Source organism: Ranitomeya variabilis, chromosome 1, assembly GCF_051348905.1.
Source record: "Ranitomeya variabilis isolate aRanVar5 chromosome 1, aRanVar5.hap1, whole genome shotgun sequence".
NCBI lineage: Eukaryota > Metazoa > Chordata > Amphibia > Anura > Dendrobatidae > Ranitomeya > Ranitomeya variabilis.
The window spans coordinates 151,224,640-151,245,376 of NC_135232.1; the positions used below are offsets into that span (position 1 = coordinate 151,224,640).

Here is a 20,737-nt window from a genome sequence, read left to right on the forward strand (position 1 = left end):
CTATTGCTCTATTTATTTTCTATGGGATGATAAAAATCTTAGCATTTTAACAGGGGTGTGTAGACTTTTTACATGCAATGTCTGGCTTTGCCGATGGAAAAATAAAAAAGTTATGGCTCTTGAAAGAAAGGCAGAAAAAAAAGAGCGCAAAAAAATGAAAAATTGCCAGGTTTTGAAAGGGTTAACCAATAAGTATGGAGTTTGAGAGGAAGCCTACACAAACATTGGGAGAACATAGAAATTGCATGCCATTGGCTGAATTGGAATCTAGGGATTCCCGGTGCCACAGGTCGTTATACTTCCTTCCACTTCAGCCCTGCCTGTGATAGAAATAGTTTCTTTCTTCTGCTATTGTTGTATGCTATATGATATTAAATGCATTCAGTGAAGATTTCCGTTCTTCTGTTGTCTTTATTTCCACTGACTGCCATTTTATCACTCCCAGGCAGCCGCTGATTGCTGGCATTTATCTCTTGATGTCTATGGATACTGTAATCCCACCGGGTGAAAAGGGTAAGTATTTCTTGTAAATGTGTATATATTTACAGTCTGATCATACAACGGCCCGAGAGATGGATGTCACTGTCTGCTTGCTTCACTTAAAAAGCTAAATAAGCTCATTGATTTGTGTAAAACTTGTAATGCTCATATGTTTATTCTCCCATTCTCGTTCCACTTAATCTGTTTATACTCCTTTAAGGAAGAGAGAGGTTTTTTTATGTGCACATTGATTTGTATTCGAGTTATCAGATATGAAAGCGGTGGGTTAGGACCTGGAGTAGTAATTTAAAGATCACTGCTTTATAAATCATATTTGCTTTTACCATAGTATTACTGATCTAATTTTCCAAGTAAAGCAATGGTCTATAATATTGTTATATATTTATAGATCTGTCTTTATACTTTTGATTGTGGAAGTGGAGTTCTTCTTTTGATGGTCTAAACCAGTGTTCCCCAACCTTTCTTACCTTGAGTGCCACATTCAGCTCTGAAAGAGGGCCGCAAGCCACATCCAGAGAACCCCCTACTCCCACAGTAGTGACACTCGGAGCCCACATTATTGGTGTAATAACAGTCAAAGATTCTCCACGGAAATCACACCAAGGCAGAATACTTACATAGGGATTCTCATCTCTTATCTTATTCCATATTCTTTGATCTAGCACTCCCGCGACGCTAACACATCCAGATTGAAGCACCCCTCTATCTGGCAGTATTATCCTACGTCCAGGTTAGACTTACAGTGCCTTGCGAAAGTATTCGGTCCCCTGGAACTTTTCAACCTTTTCCCACATATCATGCTTCAAACATAAAGATACCAAATGTAAGTTTTTGGTGAAGAATCAACAACAAGTGGAACACAATTGTGAAGTTGAACGAAATATATTGCTTATTTTACATTTTTGTGGAAATTCAAAAACTGAAAAGTGGGGCGTGCAATATTATTCGGCCCCTTTACTTTCAGTGCAGCAAACTCACTCCAGAAGTTCATTGCGGATCTCTGAATGATCCAATGTTGTCTTAAATGCCTGATGATGATAACTATAATCCACCTGTGTGTAATCAAGTCTCCGTATAAATGCACCTGCTCTGTGATAGTCTCAGGGTTCTGTTTGAAGCACAGAGAGCATCATGAAGACCAAGGAACACAACAGGCAGGTCCGTGATACTGTTGTGGAGAAGTTTAAAGCCGGATTTGGTTAAAAAATTATTTCCAAAACTTTAAACATCCCAAGGAGCACTGTGCAAGTGATCATATTGAAATGGAAGGAGTATCATACCACTGCAAATCTATCAAAACCTGGCCGTCTCTCTAAACTTTCATCTCAAACAAGAAGACGACTGATCAGAGATGCAGCCAAGAGGCCCATGATCACTCTGGATGAACTGCAGAGATCTACAGCTGAGGTGGGACAGTCGTTCCATAGGACAACAATCAGTCGTACACTGCACAAATATGGCCTCTATGGAAGAGTGGCAAGAAGAAAGCCATTTCTCAAAGATATCCATAAAAAGTGTCGTTTAAAGTTTGCAACAAGCCACCTGGGAGACACACCAAACATGTGGAAGAAGGTGCTCTGGTCAGATGAAACCGAAATCGAACTTTTTGGCAACAATACCAAACCATATGTTTGGCGTAAAGGCAACACACACACAAAAAAACCACCTATATATATATATATATATATATATATATATATATATATATATATATATATATATATATATATATATATATATATATATCTCCTATATGGTAGCCAAGCGATATAAATACACCTACAAATAGAATAAGGCTCCACACAAGAGCAAATAATTATAAAAAATATATTTATTTATAACAAGAGTTAAAACAAGACCAAACAAGGTCATAAAAAGTCCATATAGATAACAGGCGAGACTCACATAAGCACAAAAAGACAGATGGACAAACCTGGAAAAATAGAGACATAAAATCCAAATACAAGTGTATATATATCAGGTAATGAATGCTAAATATCATGTAAAAAGACAAGAATGGCACACTTTATTCATTATTAGCCAGTGGTACACTGCACATAATAGCAGACAAAAATATCCTATATAATAGGACATACCCATACGGTAGGCCTAAGTGTATGTAATAACATTATAGAAACACATATATATTTAGTATTCAGATATACGGCCAAATATAAGGCCAATGAAAGGATACAACACATTTAGCTCAGCCATCTTATAAACATGTCTAATAAAATAGAGATTGCAACATTCATTATCAGAAAGGGTAGAGGAGATCCAGATGTCCACCACACCCATCGCGCGTTTTGCAATGAAATGCTTTGTCCCTGGTTTTCATGCGTTTGCGGTTGCGGACAAGACGCTGTGGACTCAACCGCAAATGTGAAACTAGCCTTAGTGTAAGGCAGGTATTTACTTAGTGTGAGCAAATGGTAAGATTAGTACAAGTTGTAGCAGTGCTTGCTACATACTGGTTGTCATATTATATGACACAGGAGAAAGAGAAAAGTTCAAAGATAAGCGCCTGCGCAGTAGATGATATTTATAGACCATGGTCTGTTGCAGACAGAACAGCCGTTCATCTGCTATTATTACACTGCGGATTGCCTAATTAGAAAAAGGGGATAAGTCCCCACATATAGTCCATAATAGAGATTGATGTTGATATGGCTGTAATTCATAAAATAGTTTCCACTTAATTAAAGAATGTTGGTAAAAATATATATGTTTAACCCAAGGAGAATAATTATTTATTTTAAGAGGAATTGCTTACTATAATATATTTCCACTATCATAAGTTGAGATATAAAACACCATGTGTAAGGTAGGTGATACAGGGGGTAGATGTACAGGTGACAGTGTTTATGCCGCTATGTGTGGTGCTAATGCACCGCAAGGGGGCAGTGTCTTAACACCAGACGCAGACAAGAGTATTATAATACAAAACGTAAAGGGGCTCAGAAATATATTATACAACTATCAATGTTCCACTACCGCCATATGTGATGGCAGCACACCGCGGAGGGCAGTGCCCTGACATCACACATAGGCATGAGTCATGGTCCAGCTGATACAAAAGCTCATTAGTATATAGTGTCAGTAGCATGAGAAATGCTGGCCTGCCAAAGGGTATAATGGCTCCAGTAACACGGAAGCGGTCTTGTAGTGGACTTAGATCCTGTCTTAGGCCAAAGGCCATAAGTCCATTAGTACATGAGGCAATGCAGGTCTAAAAGGGAGGATGTTAATAGGTTCATACTAAAGTAAGTCTTGAGTAGTCAATCAAGTTGGAATCAAAGCGCAACAACTCCTGAGTAAAGACTTGACTTGCCATAAGCTAGAAAGAGGACGCTTAATCACTGAGAGTCTAATATTGAAGAAGAGGGTCCAAATTTTCAAATTGCGTGATTGCCAAGTTGTTTGATCTGGTCTTTCCGCCTCATGTGTCCACGAGATGGAATAAATGTGCATCGGGGTTTAATCCCATTCTGTTTATCTTTATAGATCAACATCATATTGAATAGACGTTGTTTGATCCTTGGAAGGGGAGAAGGCAGAAATGGTCAGAGCCCGATAACAAATATTTAAACTTGTTCATTGAAACCAGTAAATATTAGCTACTCGTTCAATCCATGGGGTGCTAGACTACCTAGATGGTCTATAAATTTAGGCTCACATCTTAGAAGTTTACTCGTGATGTTACTGTCGGGACCACACTCAGTCGGAGCAGCCTTTGGAAGTGGGGAATCACCAGAAATAATACACAAGACACGTCTCGTATAGTATATCACTGGGAAGCCTCTGAATGCACGCCTGCCTTCAAGGTGCTATCCCCTCTTTATATAGTTGTACAGGTAGTTTCAGTGGTTATACAAGTTTTGCTTGTTTAAACAAAGAAAGAAAAGAGAAGACAAAAAAAACCAGTTTCGGCTATGTGATAGTTTCACAACAAACAAAACAGTACAGTTTCGCCTAAGTGGCAGTTTCACAAACAAAAAATAGGATTTCACACTATAGCTAAAATGTCCTTGAATGGACAGGTCAATATTGATCACAAATTCTTTTTGGTTCATTGAGGTAACCATTTTTGTTCCGCTTTTCACAATCCCCCCTTTGACATATTCCATTCAAAACCTTGTCATATAGACGATTATTTTAGTCATTCTTTTTGTGATACTGATCCCTGAGTCGTTGTACGTCTTCTAATTTAAATCTCATACTCATAGTACTATTTGGGTCTATATAATGACAGCAGGTGGGTCCGATGATTTGACACATACCCCCTTGTGAGGCAGTTTATAACATACATATATATTTATACTCAAGCTGGTGACTATAAATATATATATATATATATGCACATATACAGGTACTACGACTCTAATACAGTAATATCACTACAGTATGCAGTAATATAACAATATCACACAGTAATGATTCACAATATCCAGTAATATCACAACTATACCACAATATAAAAACCACAATTAACAGCCTGATTACCCAAATTACACATGCAATATCAGCCCTCCCAATCTATAGCTTACTGACCCTAAGAGGTTACAGGGCCTAGTAAGAAAAGGGAATACAGAGTATACTTATCCACCATCCATGGTGAATCCAGGCAATCCAGCCACAGCAAGAGAGAGAGCACATGTGTCTTTTGCCTTTTATGTGTCCAGCCAAAAGAGGTGTCTCCAGCCCCAGGTGTGTGAGATGAGGTCACAAGTCTTAAACATCTTGACCTACATTCATTCTCTGAATCCCTCCTCCCTCTCACAGACATAATTTCCATACACAATGCGGATGACGCTGCCGCTCTATATAACACCACAATAGCTGTAGCTTTGGAATCTGCTGCCCCACTTACACATACCAAAGCTCGCAAAATCAACAGACAGCCCTGGCACACCAGCCTGACCAAAGAACTGAGGCGAGCTTCCAGGGCTGCTGAGCGCAGATGGAAAAGATCCCACTCCAACGACCACTTAATCGCATTCAAACAGTCCCTCACTACTTTCAAGACCGCACTCGCCACAGCTAAACAAACCTACTTCTCATCTCTCATATCCTCCCTATCTCACAACCCTAAACAGTTATTCAACACCTTCAATTCTCTCCTCCGTCCCCCAGCACCTCCTCCCTCCTCACTTATCTCTGCTGAAGACTTTGCCTCATTCTTCAAGCAGAAGATTGATAACATCAGAGACAGTTTTGGTCAACAAGCCCCAGAGCCCTTCCTCCCAACTTCCCTACCCTCCACCTCCAAAACCAACTACTCCACCATTACAGAAGATCAACTCGCCACTCTACTCTCAAGATCGCATCTCACCACCTGTGCACTTGACCCGCTCCCAACCCACCTCATCCCAAACCTCACCACAATCTTCATCCCAACCCTAACCCATCTCTTCAACCTATCACTAACAAATGGTGTTTTCCCCTCAAGCTTTAAACATGCCTCCATCACACCTATCCTCAAAAAGCCCTCTCTTGACCCATCCTCTGTATCTAGCTATCGCCCTATATCACTTCTCCCCTATGCCTCAAAACTACTGGAACAACACGTCTACCTTGAACTGTCCTCCCATCTCTCTTCTTGCTCCCTCTTTGACCGCTTACAATCTGGCTTCCGGCCACACCATTCCACTGAAACTGCCCTAACTAAGGTCACCACTGACCTTTTAACCGCCAAGAGCAAGCGACACTACTCTGTTCTCCTCCTCCTCGACCTGTCGGCTGCCTTTGACACAGTGAACCATTCCCTATTATTACAGACCCTCTCATCCCTTGGCATCACAGACTTGGCCCTATCCTGGATCTCATCATACCTAACAGACCGGACATTCAGCGTCTCCCACTCACACACCACCTCCTCACCTCGCCCCCTATCTGTCGGAGTCCCACAAGGTTCAGTCCTTGGGCCCCTGCTCTTCTCCATTTACACCTTTGGCCTGGGACAGCTCATAGAATCTCATGGCTTTCAGTATCACCTCTATGCTGATGACACACAGATCTACATCTCTGGACCAGATATCACCTCCCTACTAACCAGAATCCCTCAATGTCTGTCCACTATTTCATCCTTCTTCTCCGCTAAATTTCTGAAACTTAACATGGACAAAACAGAATTCATCATCTTTCCCCCATCTCACGTGACCCCCCCAACGAACCTATCCATTACAGTAAATGGCTGCCCACTCTCCCCAGTCCCACAAGCTCGCTGCCTCGGGGTTATCCTTGATGCTGATCTCTCCTTCAAACCACACATCCAAGCCCTTTCCACTTCCTGCCGACTTCAACTCAAAAATATTGCACGAATCCGTTCATTCCTCAACCAAGAATCTGCAAAAACCCTAGTCCATGCCCTCATCATCTCTCGTCTTGACTACTGCAACCTCTTGCTCTGTGGCCTCCCCTCAAACACTCTCGCACCCCTCCAATCTATTCTAAACTCTGCTGCCCGACTAATCCACCTGTCCCCCCGCTATTCTCCGGCCTCTCCCCTCTGTCAATCCCTTCACTGGCTCCCCATTGCCCAGAGACTCCAGTACAAAACCCTAACCATGACGTACAAAGCCATCCACAACCTGTCTCCTCCTTACATCTGTGACCTCATCTCCCGGTACTTTCCTACACGCAACCTCCGATCCTCACAAGATCTCCTTCTCTACTCCCCTCTTATCTCCTCTTCCCACAATCGTATACAAGATTTCTCTCGCGTATCACCCCTACTCTGGAACCCTCTACCACAACACATCAGACTCTCGCCCACCATCGAAACCTTCAAAAAGAATCTGAAGACCCACCTCTTCCGACAAGCCTACAACCTGCAGTAACCACCGACCAACCAACCGCTGCACGATCAGCTCTATCCTCACCTACTGTATTCTCACCCATCCCTTGTAGATTGTGAGCCCTCGCGGGCAGGGTCCTCACTCCTCCTGTACCAGTTATGACTTGTATTGTTCAAGATTATTGTACTTGTTTTTATTATGTATACCCCTCCTCACTTGTAAAGCGCCATGGAATAAATGGCGCTATAACAATAAATAATAATAATAATAATAATAATAAGTCTATTGTCCACTAAGATACACCTCCTCAGTGTGTTTCCAACTCATGGCATCTTTGTTCTACAGCAGGCTGGAGGGGGAGGGCTTTGCTTCATGTGGTATACATGTGGGGAAATATACCCAAAACATGCACTAAACATATCTCTATGTAAAGATATACATTTTGGGGCATTTCCCTTCCTATTACATTCTCCCTGTTGTCGAGAACATGACAATGACATTTGAGGGAAGTGTTGTGCTGGGATTTATTTGCCTATTTAACCCCAAATATAAATTGTGACAATTCAGGATGGAATGAAGTATAATTCTGCACTTAGGTACCTAGACATCATCCACACGGCCATCAGCTCTTCCCTGCCATTCACCGTAACCCAGATGTCCATCCACAGAGTACACCACCTTCTTTCTTGGCAAAGTCTTTTGTTATCAAAGTCTTTTTCTTATGTCTTTTCTCTGTGGTCATGTCGTTACTGGGCTTCAGGTGTCGGCCTGTCCCAATGTCATCTTTCTCCAGTTGTGACCAGTTAAGGCCCCGTCTCACATAGCGATTTACCAACGATCACGACCAGCGATACGACCTGGCCGTGATCGTTGGTAAGTCGTTGTGTGGTCGCTGGGGAGCTGTCACACAGACCGCTCTCTCCAGCGACCAACGATCAGGGGAACGACTTCGGCATCGTTGAAACTGTCTTCAACGATGCCGAAGTCCCCCTGCAGCACCCGGGTAACCAGGGTAAACATCGGGTTACTAAGCGCAGGGCCGCGCTTAGTAACCCGATGTTTACCCTGGTTACCAAAAAAAACAAACAGTACATACTCGCCTTTCGGTGTCCAGGTCCCTTGCCGTCTGCTTCCTGCTCTGACTGAGATCCGGCCGTACACTGAGAGCAGAGCGCAGCGGTGACGTCACTGCTGTGCTCTCACTTCTCACTGTACGGCCGGCAGTCAGTGAGAGCAGGAAGCAGACGGCAAGGGACCTGGACACCGAAAGGCGAGTATGTACTGTTTGTTTTTTTTGGTAACCAGGGTAAACATCGGGTTACTAAGCGCGGCCCTGCGCTTAGTAACCCGATGTTTACCCTGGTTACCAGTGAAGACATCGCTGGATCGGTGTCACACACACCGATTCAGCGATGTCAGCGGGGCCTCAACGACCAAAAAAAGGTCCAGGCCATTCCGACACGACCAGCGATCTCGCAGCAGGGGCCTGATCGCTGGTACGTGTCACACATAGCGAGATCGCTATGGAGGTCGCTGTTGCGTCACAAAACTTGTGACTCAGCAGCGATCTCGCTAGCGATCTCGCTATGTGAGACGGGGCCTTTAGGCTCTGGAACGGCTTCACCATCACAGTCCATAAGTCAGTCAACATCATTCTGTGTGCACCCGCCACCCTGCCAGACTTCACGTCTCTCTCCTATAGCTTGATTCAGCAGGATTTTGAGCATGTCTGGCCAGATGAGACTGCTGGATGTCACAGGCTTTTTTTTTTTTTTGGCCTCGCGGACTCAGGCACTGGAAACGACCGGACTCAGGCAGTTGAACGACTTTCATCAGACATGCATCAGACACAACTTCCATCAGGCTCTTCTGTAATCTTGATTGAATATAGTTGATGAGGTTCCTCCATGGACAGACACGCAGATCTTTACTAGGCAGTTCAGAATTTCTGGAGTCGGGAGTGATGTCACAGTACCTAAGTGGACTGCGGGAAAATTACACCGTCTAATTCTAACCGACATTCAGTCCATCCCTTATGAACTTCACCATTGCTAGGGTTAAAGTGGCAAATAACTTAGAAGCTGTGGGGACCTGTCCCTAGAGAACCTCACTCTTTTTCCCCATTCACACAAAACACATATATTACAATTCCAAAATGCATATAGAGACTTAAGCTAAAATAGCATGGCTGCTACTGATCCATAATGCACATAAAGATCATTGATCCACGTACAGTTGGAGTTATCTACTGGCTGTAAATGCATGGACACCTTCACATGAACACACTTACTGAGTATGTCAACGTACAGGTAGTCCTGGACTTACACCTAAAGTGTCTATATGCACACCTATGGAATTACTACCCAGTGACACAACAATGAATATAACAGCATTATTTATATACAATATATATTGGATTTGGGGTAAAGGACTGGATTTTTCTTATGTCCTTAACCCCCTTCTCCGGCTGAGTAACTGGTGCTCAGCCTGACTTCCTTGCAGTTGGGTGTCCATCTTTTGGTTCTCCTGCAGATAATAACAGTCCAATATATATAAAATAATGACCAGAAGGAAAATGACAGGACGAAGTGGCATTGGATTTTATTACAGTCTCTTCCTCATGGCTGAAATCTGAGAGGAGATGTTTCAGCTCGGCACCAAACGTAAGAGGGGTGTTCTGGAGTCTCTCAGGGGCATCTGGGCAAAGGTCAATACTTCTTCTCTGGAGTGATAGGTGCTCTTCTACATACGGTAGATACCTAAAATGGGACAAAAGGAACAATACGCTCTGGGAGATCTCCCAGTGGATTTAATAAACATCCTTATTTGATGCTTCCCTGTCCCCCCAAACTCACTCATTATTTATACTTTTACTTCAGGGTGACTTCCCCCTGTTGACCTTTCTTCAGCTGCCCAGTAATTAGCTAATGCCTCAACTCTCCTGAACCCCACAAAATGAATGCAATTTTCTTTTCCTAGTCAATTGCTTCTGTTTTCTATACAGACACCCCTACCAGTTTTCCACAATTCAAAAGAGAAACATACAACCCTCGCAGCTACTTAACACCCTAGGAAAACTAAACTTTTAGCTAAGGGCTGATAAATGGCAAATGAGCTTTAATGGGGATAAATGTAAGGTCATGCACTTGGGTAGAAGTAATAAGATGTATAACTATGTGCTTAATTCTAAAACTCTGGGCAAAACCATCAATGAAAAAGACCTGGGTGTATGGGTGGATGACAGACTCATATTCAGTGGCCAGTGTCAGGCAGCTGCTACAAAGGCAAATAAAATAATGGGATGTATTAAAAGAGGCATTGATGCTCATGAGGAGAACATAATTTTACCTCTATACAAGTCACTAGTTCGACCACACTTAGAATACTGTGCACAGTTCTGGTCTCCGGTGTATAAGAAAGACATAGCTGAACTAGAGCGGGTGCAGAGAAGAGCGACCAAGGTTATTAGAGGACTGGGGGGTCTGCAATACCAAGATAGGTTATTACACTTGGGGCTATTTAGTTTGGAAAAACGAAGACTAAGGGGTGATCTTATTTTAATGTATAAATATATGAGGGGACAGTACAAAGACCTTTCTGATGATCTTTTTAATCATAGACCTGAGACAGGGACAAGGGGGCATCCTCTACGTCTGGAGGAAAGAAGGTTTAAGCATAATAACAGACGCGGATTCTTTACTGTAAGAGCAGTGAGACTATGGAACTCTCTGCCGTATGATGTTGTAATGAGTGATTCATTAATTAAATTTAAGAGGGGACTGGATACCTTTCTGGAAAAGTATAATGTTACAGGGTATATACACTAGATTCCTTGATAAGGCGTTGATCCAGGGAACTAGTCTGATTGCCGTATGTGGAGTCGGGAAGGAATTTTTTTCCCCATGGTGGAGTTACTCTTTGCCACATGGGTTTTTTTTGCCTTCCTCTGGATCAACATGTTAGGGCATGTTAGGTTAGGCTGTGGGTTGAACTAGATGGACTTAAAGTCTTCCTTCAACCTCAATAACTATGTAACTATGTAACTATGGTACACTGACTCTAGTTGTATCCTGCATCAGGTGAACGAAACCATGTTGTCCGTCCAAACTTCAAGGTCAGCACACTGTATAACATGACACTCCATCGTGTACATCCGTTATCTGTCCATGCTTACTCGCCTATCTTAGCTCACGTAACAACACCCTTTATCTAATCTAAGATGCACAGGAAAACAAACAAACAAAGTCAGTTTTACTGCTGAACTTCAAAGCTTAGGTGAACACACACCTCCCTACCTATCTAAGGGTACCGTCACACATTGAAATTTCCATCGCTACGACGTTACGATTCGTGACGTTCTAGCGATATCGTTACGATATCGCTGTGTCTGACACGCTACTGCGATCAGACACCATGCTGAGAATCGTACGTCGTAGCAGATCGTTTGGAACTTTCTTTCGTCGCTTGATCACCCGCTGACATCGCTGGATCGTTGTGTGTGACAGCGATCCAGCGATGTCTTCGCTTGTAACCAGGGTAAACATCGGGTAACTAAGCGCAGGGCCGCGCTTAGTAACCCGATGTTTACCCTGGTTACAAGCGTAAACGTAAAAAAACAAACAGTACATACTCACCCGTCGGTGTCCTTCAGGTCCCTTGCCGTCTGCTTCCTGCTCTGAGTGCCGGCCGGAAAGTGAGAGAGCAGATCACAGCGGTGCTGCGCTCTGCTCTCACTGTACGGCTGCACTCAGAGCAGGAAGCGGACGGCAAGAGACCTGAAGGACACCGACGGGTGAGTATGTACTGTTTGTTTTTTTACGTTTACGCTGGTAACCAGGGTAAACATCGGGTTACTAAGCGCGGCCCTGCGCTTAGTTACCCGATGTTTACCCTGGTTACCCGGGGACTTCGGCATCGCTCCAGCGCCGTGATTGCAACGTGTGACCGCAGTCTTCGACGCTGGAGCGATGATTATACGACGCTGCGACGTCACGAATCGTGCCGTCGCAGCGATGAAAATTTCAATGTGTGACGGTACCCTTAGTTCAAGCAACAAATCAGAGCATCCATGGATGTGACTCTATTATCCTGTGATCTGTGTTACTCTTATCATTATGAATTCTATGGAAACCTGGAGTTAAAAACCACAGGGGGTCTGATAGAAAACAGCAAAAAAAAAACAAAAAAACAACAACTAACAAATCCTATTATCATTGCAATCACATTGCACCTCAGATAAGGCCCTTCTGCCTCCTGTCTAAACCACACTGGTCTAACAATTCATTTCAATAACAAAAGAGCAAACTTAGCAAATAGAAGAAGAATAAAAGGAGCTAAAACAAAAGAAACAATGAAAGACCAGAGACCAGATAGAAACTCTATAATCTGAGTTTACATCAAGACCTCACTATCCTCCCTGGTTGTAATTGGCCATTTTGAGGAGTTTGCCCGTGGCTTGGGACAGACTGAGAGAAAATGCCATTATGTCTGTGAAAATGCCTGTGCTCCCTGACAATATTGCTAGGCCCCTCACAATTACTTGTGCAGTAACAGTTCCTTGCAATATGTCCAAAGTGACCACATTTAAAACATTTCACAGAATAATATTTCCTCTCCTTCATCGTACCCGGCCATTTGCAGTACCTGGCAATATGGCCGGAGCCAGCACAGGCATAACATGTAACACATGCCAAGCCTGATTTATGGGCCCGGACAGAACATACCTCCCTCTGTCTGGAACTTTTAAACTCTTCCATTACTAAGGATGCACTCTTAACAATGTCACGTTTGAACTTTCTTTGTAATTTAAACAGCACATATCTGTCATTACTTTTTATTATTGGATCAAAATTTGATAAAATATTTGATATATCACCTTTTCCATCACTCCCCCCTTTTTGCCCTGCACAGGGCACAATTGGTCGGGGATCTGACCTTGTGTTCAGAGACAAAGAGAAGGCCGGCACCACATTTGAAAAATCATTGATGATATTTTTCAGACTAGTAATCAGTTGGGAACTAGTATCCAGCTCCACACTGCACTGATTAACAATGGCATCACTGGCTGCTGCCATTTCCTTCACAGCTCTGACCTCAGCCCCAGACTGAATCAGCTGGGCTTCCATATCAACACAATGATTTTTCATTTTCAGCAGTTGTGATTCAAGACTAGCAATCTGCTTTTCTCTGTCTACATTATACTGTTCATTCTCTGCCAGTTGTGTCTGTAAGGCACACACTCTCTGCACATTAGTCACACAACACTGGCAGTGGAAATTTGGGGAATCTGCATTACACAGGGATTCCTCATACACACAGATCAGTTTAGCTAACATTTGTAGTCGTTTGCTTGATTTATTCAAGACCGACCGTTTCTGTATGCACATGCTGTCATGCCCACATGCTTGTTCCAATAGGGCAGACCACAGCATTTCTGCAGATTTGGGTACAGTGGGGGTTACTGGATTAAATTTACTGTGCTTTGCTAATCGTTTAAGGGTCGATAAGTCCATACTCACGCTTCCTGAAGCCATCTTGGTCGTCCTCCTTGTACCTTGAGAATGACTATGACTCTTTGGAGCAATGGACTGGCAAAGATCACCCCAAACTAGATTATACTCAAGCAAAGGAAAAAGAAAAACGTTAAAAATCAGAAGACTTGGTTCTCTGTTATTGATTTAGTTCTGTGTATAGCTTGTATTGAAAATCTGTGTCACCCGTCTGAACTATCAGCGCTCTGAACGCACAGAATTACACAACAGGGCCCTCACCCTGTATCAATGCAATCTGTCCACGTCCCTTAGTGGCATCTTCACCACTTCTCTCCTTTATGATAGTATAGATATCTAATTCTTCTGGTTCCGACTTTGTTTGCTTATTCCCCATTTTCTTATCCTGAGCTTTTTTCTTTTCTTGCCCTAGGTGGCGTTTGGGTATGAGAATACCTCGTTACCTTCTTCCTAAGGAGCTAGGATGTTTAACGGCTTCTGCGTACCGTGTTGATGTAAGAAAATCCTGATTCCTACACCTATAGCAAACAACACAAATGCAACCAGACAGAGGATCAAAATACAACGTATCTTGTCCCAGGCTAATTTATCTGTCCTGGGCTCATACTATCATACACTTATCCGTCACCAGGTTTTCGTCAAAGACAGGATCAGAGATTGAACATAGGCGCGGAGGTCTCCCCGAAAGGACGCAACCACGTTGCCCAGTGGGACAGTCACTTCTTCTGTTTCAACACCCTGGGCGGCTTATAGGGCTATTCCCAACTTCCACACACCTTCTATTCACATTCACTCTCATTCAATGCCGTACTCCGTGAGGTGGTCAATTCCTAAGTAGTTCAAGAACCCGAGCTATAGGTATCCTCCTCTACTAGAACTACCCGCTAAAGGACACGACACAGAAAATCTTACGGACAGTGCAGGGCAGATATAAGAGATCTAACAGTGTCTCTTACCTGGCCAGGTTTTTATTCATCTGCCGTCCATTATCCCAGATTCTCTTTTCGTTCGTATTCTGACGGTGTTCTTGAAGGAGTACACAGACCTCGGGTCCCTGTTCAGGCGCCAGGAAATGTCGGGACCACACTCAGTCGGAGCAGCCTTTGGAAGTGGGGAATCACCAGAAATAATACACAAGACACGTCTCGTATAGTATATCACTGGGAAGCCTCTGAATGCACGCCTGCCTTCAAGGTGCTATCCCCTCTTTATATAGTTGTACAGGTAGTTTCAGTGGTTATACAAGTTTTGCTTGTTTAAACAAAGAAAGAAAAGGGAAGACAAAAAAAACAGTTTCGGCTATGTGATAGTTTCACAACAAACAAAACAGTACAGTTTCGCCTAAGTGGCAGTTTCACAAACAAAAAATAGGATTTCACACTATAGCTAAAATGTCCTTGAATGGACAGGTCAATATTGATCACAAATTCTTTTTGGTTCATTGAGGTAACCATTTTTGTTCCGCTCTTCACATTACCACCCCTGATATTATTTTTGATCTCTTCAAGTTCCAGTACCTTAAGTCCAGTTATTCGACTACTGTGGACTTCCAGGAAATTTTATGTTATTGATTTCATTGGTTTTCCCTTTTAACCGTCCTTTTCCACTGTGGAAATATTCGATAAATGCTATTATGTTCTTCTGCGCAGTTTTTGTGTCGTTTGTCCGACGAAGATTTTAGGACAGTCGCAGACTAGTGCACAAACCAGATCTCTAGATTTACAGTTAAATAAAGATTTGGGTGAATCTGAAAAGGAGACACAGAGATGGATAATCCATCTTGTGCAACAGTATATTGGCAGACATTACAGTTTCTGCAGGGATATGTTCCTAAAGTTGTGCTCCCCCTATTTAGTCTATTTGTAGGACTGGTATGACTATGACATAAAATGTCTTTAAGGTTCTTTGCCCGTCTGGCTACAATGTTTGGGGCCACTGAAATATGCTGTATCAGTTTAGACTCACTTTAAAGTATTCCCAAATTCTTGTCTAATATTTTTCTGACATCCTGCCACTGATTGTTAAAAGTCATTACCGTATATCTAATGGTCTGCTGGACTCCCTTGTTCGCCTTAGAAAAAAATCTTGTTGTGGGCTCTGTGGAGCTTGTGAAAGGCATCGGAGATAACCTTTTTGGAGTTTCCTCTGTGTCTGAACCGGTCTATTAAATTCTTGGCTTGAACAAGGAATTCCGACAAAGTGCTGCAGTTTCTCCTGAGACGATAAAATTACCCTTTAGGTATTCCATTCTTAAGGAGATTGGGATGGATCTGGTGTAATGCAGAAGATTATTAGTTATTAGTTTTTGTAATCTTCTGATGAGCAGGACCGTGTGGAGGTAAGTTTGATATTGAGGTCGTTATTATTGAGTTCCGTGATGAAAAACTTACATTCCTCCATGGTGCCTCTCCAAAACAAGAGGACATCAATAAAACGTAACCACGTCAGTACATTTGTGGCATATTTGTCCTGTGTATGTACCACCATTTCCTCCCACCAACGCAAAAGATGTTAGCGTACGAGGGGGCGCACAGTGCACCCATTGCAGTCTCAGTAGTTTGTCTATAGAAAATTCTAACAAACATGAAGTAGTTTTTGTCGAGCACAAAGTTTAACAAATCTAGGATAGATGAATCATGTCCTCTGTCTCCTGTGGAGCTGCGATTAAGGAAATACGATGCAGCCCTTATACCAAGGTCATAGTTGATGCTAGTATACAGAGACTCAACATCTAGGGTATCCAGAATAGTGTTGGTTGGAATAAGGCCCTTTAGATGTTGTATTAAGTGAGTTGAGTCCCTGACAAAGGAGCCCAGTGGTTGAAGGAAAAAGTCTAAATAGATGCACAGACGCTCAAAAAGACCCCCCAATCCCAGAAACAACAGGCCTACCTGGGGGTTCCTATAATGACTTGTGCATCTTTGCCAATATATAGAACGTGGGCATAACCGGCTGAGGGTTAGTCAAAAATTCCACTTCCTTTTTGTTGAGGATATTGGTATTGCAGAGTGCAGCCCTAATTAAGGTATCCAGTCTGTCCTTAAAAAATGGAGGATGGGTCAGAGGGTAAGGCATGATAGCACACAGACTCCTGCAATTGGCGTATGGCCTCCTTAATGTATAAGACATTAGGCCATAATACAATATTACCTCCTTTATCAGCTTCCCAGATGAACTCTTTGTTGCTTTTCAGTTTAGTCAGAGCCTTCCATTCTTCCACTCTAAGATTGTTCCCCTTGATGGTGTTTAATCTGAGATCCTGAATGTCACGGCACACATTATTAAAGAAAATTTGTACCACCGGGAATAGTGAAAGGGAAGGTGTTGCCTGGGAGGCTAATCTCACCATGAAGCTCCTTCTTGTATTGTGATGTTCACTCTCCTGTAAAAGATCAACAAGGTCACGGAAAGCCTGTCTTTCATCATTTGGTATAGTATCGATGAGAGATGGTTGGTGGTACTGCTACTGTTTACTGATTTACTTGCGATAGGGTATACGCTCGTTTTTTTTCTTGTTTATGTGTGAAATGGTCACAGTTTGAACGTGCTCTTACACATTAGACGTTTACCAGCTTATAGTCTAGCTCATTTTTTGGTGTTTTGGAGTATATAACGTGTATAGGGCACTATAGAGGCCCACCGCACTTATGGTAGCTCTGCAATTCCAATTCTAGAAATATTTTTTGGCAATTTAGGGAATTCTGTTTTTGTTAACTAAAGGCACATTTTGTGAAAGTGATGTACTTATATATGTGGGGTCATAACCTACCTTTCAAATTCAGCAGTGAGGAAGCTGAAGCAGGCGGCTATTTCTCTGCCTTCTCGGTATTGTCAGAAGGGTCTGGCTGTCAGTTTACAGGAATACACTGTAGTAAGCCTTGTCCTTAGGGAGAGGATTGTCTGCTCTCCTCCGCGCCTGGGGCTAAGAGTGGCCTAGAAACAGCACAGGTTACTTGCTAGTAATTGGTTGCTGGCCTCCTTGAAATACTTCTGTCATGTAGGATGATGGTAAATCACTCAGTTGCAGTGGGTCTACGGATGGGACCTGCTGGATGCGTTAGTGTCAGGCGGATTCACAGAAGAAGAAGCAGAAATTAGGTTTATGGATTTAAAGTGATGTGAGTTCTGGAAAATAAAAAACTTCCCCCATTTCCTCTTCTCCTCTTTTAGGACATTCCTGTTTTATAACCCCATTACTTTCAACACGATGTGTTTATTGTTCAGGAATTGGAAATATGTGCTCGCTGACACTTCTTATTGGGTCCCTTTTTTGATCATTGGAATGAGATTAACTACTTGAAAGAAATACAAGTTTTCATCATTGTAAAGTATTTCAATTCTCCGTTCTGCTTCAAAGACCCGCACGCTTTAATTGGGTCCACCAGGCTTCTTTTAATAAATGTCCATGTTTTGTTGATTTTCACCCCATTGACTATAATTTTAGGCTGCAGTTTTCTTTGTTCCAGATAATTGTGTTTAGAATGTGCCTCACAATGATTTTGATGTTTGCATGCAACTTGTGTCTAGGGCTAGTATTTATCCGAATTCCGTGTAGTATGATGTATGTTATTAATCAGTGAGAGCGATTACTTACATCTGTCATTGAGAGCAGATCCAGGGAGAATCCATCCATGTTGGAGGAGTTGGTCCATGCTTACAATTGTCAGAAAAGATAGTTATTGTACTCCAATGTGTTGTTCTATAAACAATATCCTTAATGTATAGAATGGGAAGTGTGTTGTATACCCTTGTTAGCAGATGGAGGGTCCAGGAGGTGTTGGTTGGATATATTCCATGTTTCTGGAAGGTAGCATACCCCCAATGGTGGCTGGGGACACAACTGCTATGGGACACGTAATCTATGTGATCCCCCTGCCTTGTGTCTGCCCATTTCTCCTGCCATCTACAGTATATACCGCAGAAATTGCTCCCTGAACCAGCTCTCTATCCGGCTTCCAGCTGATTTTTTTTTACATAGCTGACTCCCGGTGGTAACTGTTGCAATTGGAGCTAATTGCAGCCATTGGCGCTAAGTTTGATGGCTGTAATTCAAAACCTGTATTGAATAGCGATCATGGCACCGATGTGGTTAGACCGGGGGTGTAAGGTGGTGGGGCATCATCTGAGCACCATGAGCTTTATTGCGTGAACCCCATAAGTTGTTTAATGGTAACTGAAGACCCATGGGGGCCCCAGTTCAGTTCAGTGGGTTTCCTGGATTTTTATGCTCTTCACTTCTTATGGCCACCTTAAAGGAAATCTGTCAGAAGCATTTCACACCAAAACTATTTATATGTGCATATAACTCTTTCAAAAACAAGTTCAGCAATGCCAGTCCATTCCTCCATTAATGATAAATCAGAGTTTGATTGTTATACAAATGAGGCTGAACTATTTGTAGATCTGAAGCTTCAGTCACTCCAGCTCTATTCCCCACCCAGTTCTCACTGACAACTCCTTTTCCTGAAGTCACATAACATAGAGACTGTCAGTCAAGCATAAGGAGGGAAATAGAGGCGCTGGGCGGGAAAGAGAGCTGGAGTGACAGAGACTTCAGCTCTTCGGCCTCATTTGCATATTCATTCAGACGGTGATTTTTCAGTAGCAGATGAACGGACTCGCCCTGCAAAGTTGACATGACTGTATAAATAATTTAGGGGGTGAAATCCTGCTTTAATTTTAGGTTTGTTTAGTATTTAAAAACAAAAAACAGCAAAACTGAAAATTCTGTATTCTTTGTTTATTAAACTATTAACCAGGAAAGTATTAGATTAACTCTTTAATCATAATTATTTCTGGAGAAGATGCTCATCCAAGAAACTCTGATTTTATTTTCTGTTCAGCACTAATGAAAAAAGTTGTTTGTCAGGATGTTGGGTAGTTAGAACTGTTATATGACACTTCTCCCGTTTTATGATTCCATCTTGGGTCAGTAACATAGTGTTCTCAGATAGTAAACCATTCTAAAATACACTTTTTAGGGAATTTAGACCCTAATCTATTAGTTAGGGGGAAGAACATAATGGTAGTCTCTCACGCTGGATGACCACCTGAGACTGTGTATTACCTGGACAGGGTCTTTGTTGCAATGAGATCTGTTTAATACTTGATTTCTACCTGTGGGGTTGTTGTAAGGAAATTACCGTAAATACTGAAATTACCGTAAATACCTGCTGCTGCATTCCAAACAGATTACAATAGATCACCAGTTGTTCAGCATAAGCCTAACCTGTGATCAGCGCATACTTGTCATATAAAGAAGAAAAAGCCTTTTAATAGTGATGAGTGAACGTGCTCCGATAAGGTGTTATCTGAGCATGCTCGTGTGTCTTCGACTTGTACAAGTCCCCTCCGAATTGTGAAGTGCTGCGGTATATGTTGGTGCTATGGAAATAAAATTATTATTCTTCGACATGCTTGAATAATATGTTTGAGTCCCTGCGGTTTCATGTCTCGCAGATGTTCGACAGCCACAATACATGCAGTAATTACCTGTATGTTAGGCAATCCATGCATGTGTTGCGTCTCTCGAACAGCCGCGAGACATGAAGTTGCGGGGCCGAAGACCAGAGCATGCTCGGATAAAGCCTCTAACATATCTGTATAATCCCGCCACACGGTACATGTAATCAGGACACATTCCACCATGTTACATTCTATGACCTGGCACAATGTGTGCTTATATCTTTTCCACCCCAGCAATGGAAGGCTTTTAGAGATACACTCCCTACATTCTTACACTGAACGAATTTCCTTTGTTTCCTTTCTATACATTGTTCTCAATTCTTATGTCCTTGACTTTGGAAATGGAAAGCGGAGAGCCTATTATCAGGTTACGGAGCAGGATAGTGAGTCTCAGCGCGGCTTTCAATTTCAGGTGTTCAATTGTTTCCCTGAGAAGTGCAAAAAAACATTTTAACAGCTTAAGCA

General features: G+C 42.5%; 1 protein-coding gene across 8 annotated transcripts in view; it reads left to right on the forward strand.

Moving 5' to 3' along the window:
- Window positions 1-20,737, forward strand: part of PAM (peptidylglycine alpha-amidating monooxygenase) — a 267,028-nt gene that overhangs the window by 138,603 nt on the left and 107,688 nt on the right. For all 8 annotated transcript variants that reach the window (XM_077289753.1, XM_077289771.1, XM_077289788.1 and 5 more), the window contains exon 9: window positions 446-513. In XM_077289753.1, coding sequence (XP_077145868.1) covers window positions 446-513 — 68 coding nt within the window. The remainder of the gene's footprint in view (window positions 1-445; window positions 514-20,737) is intronic.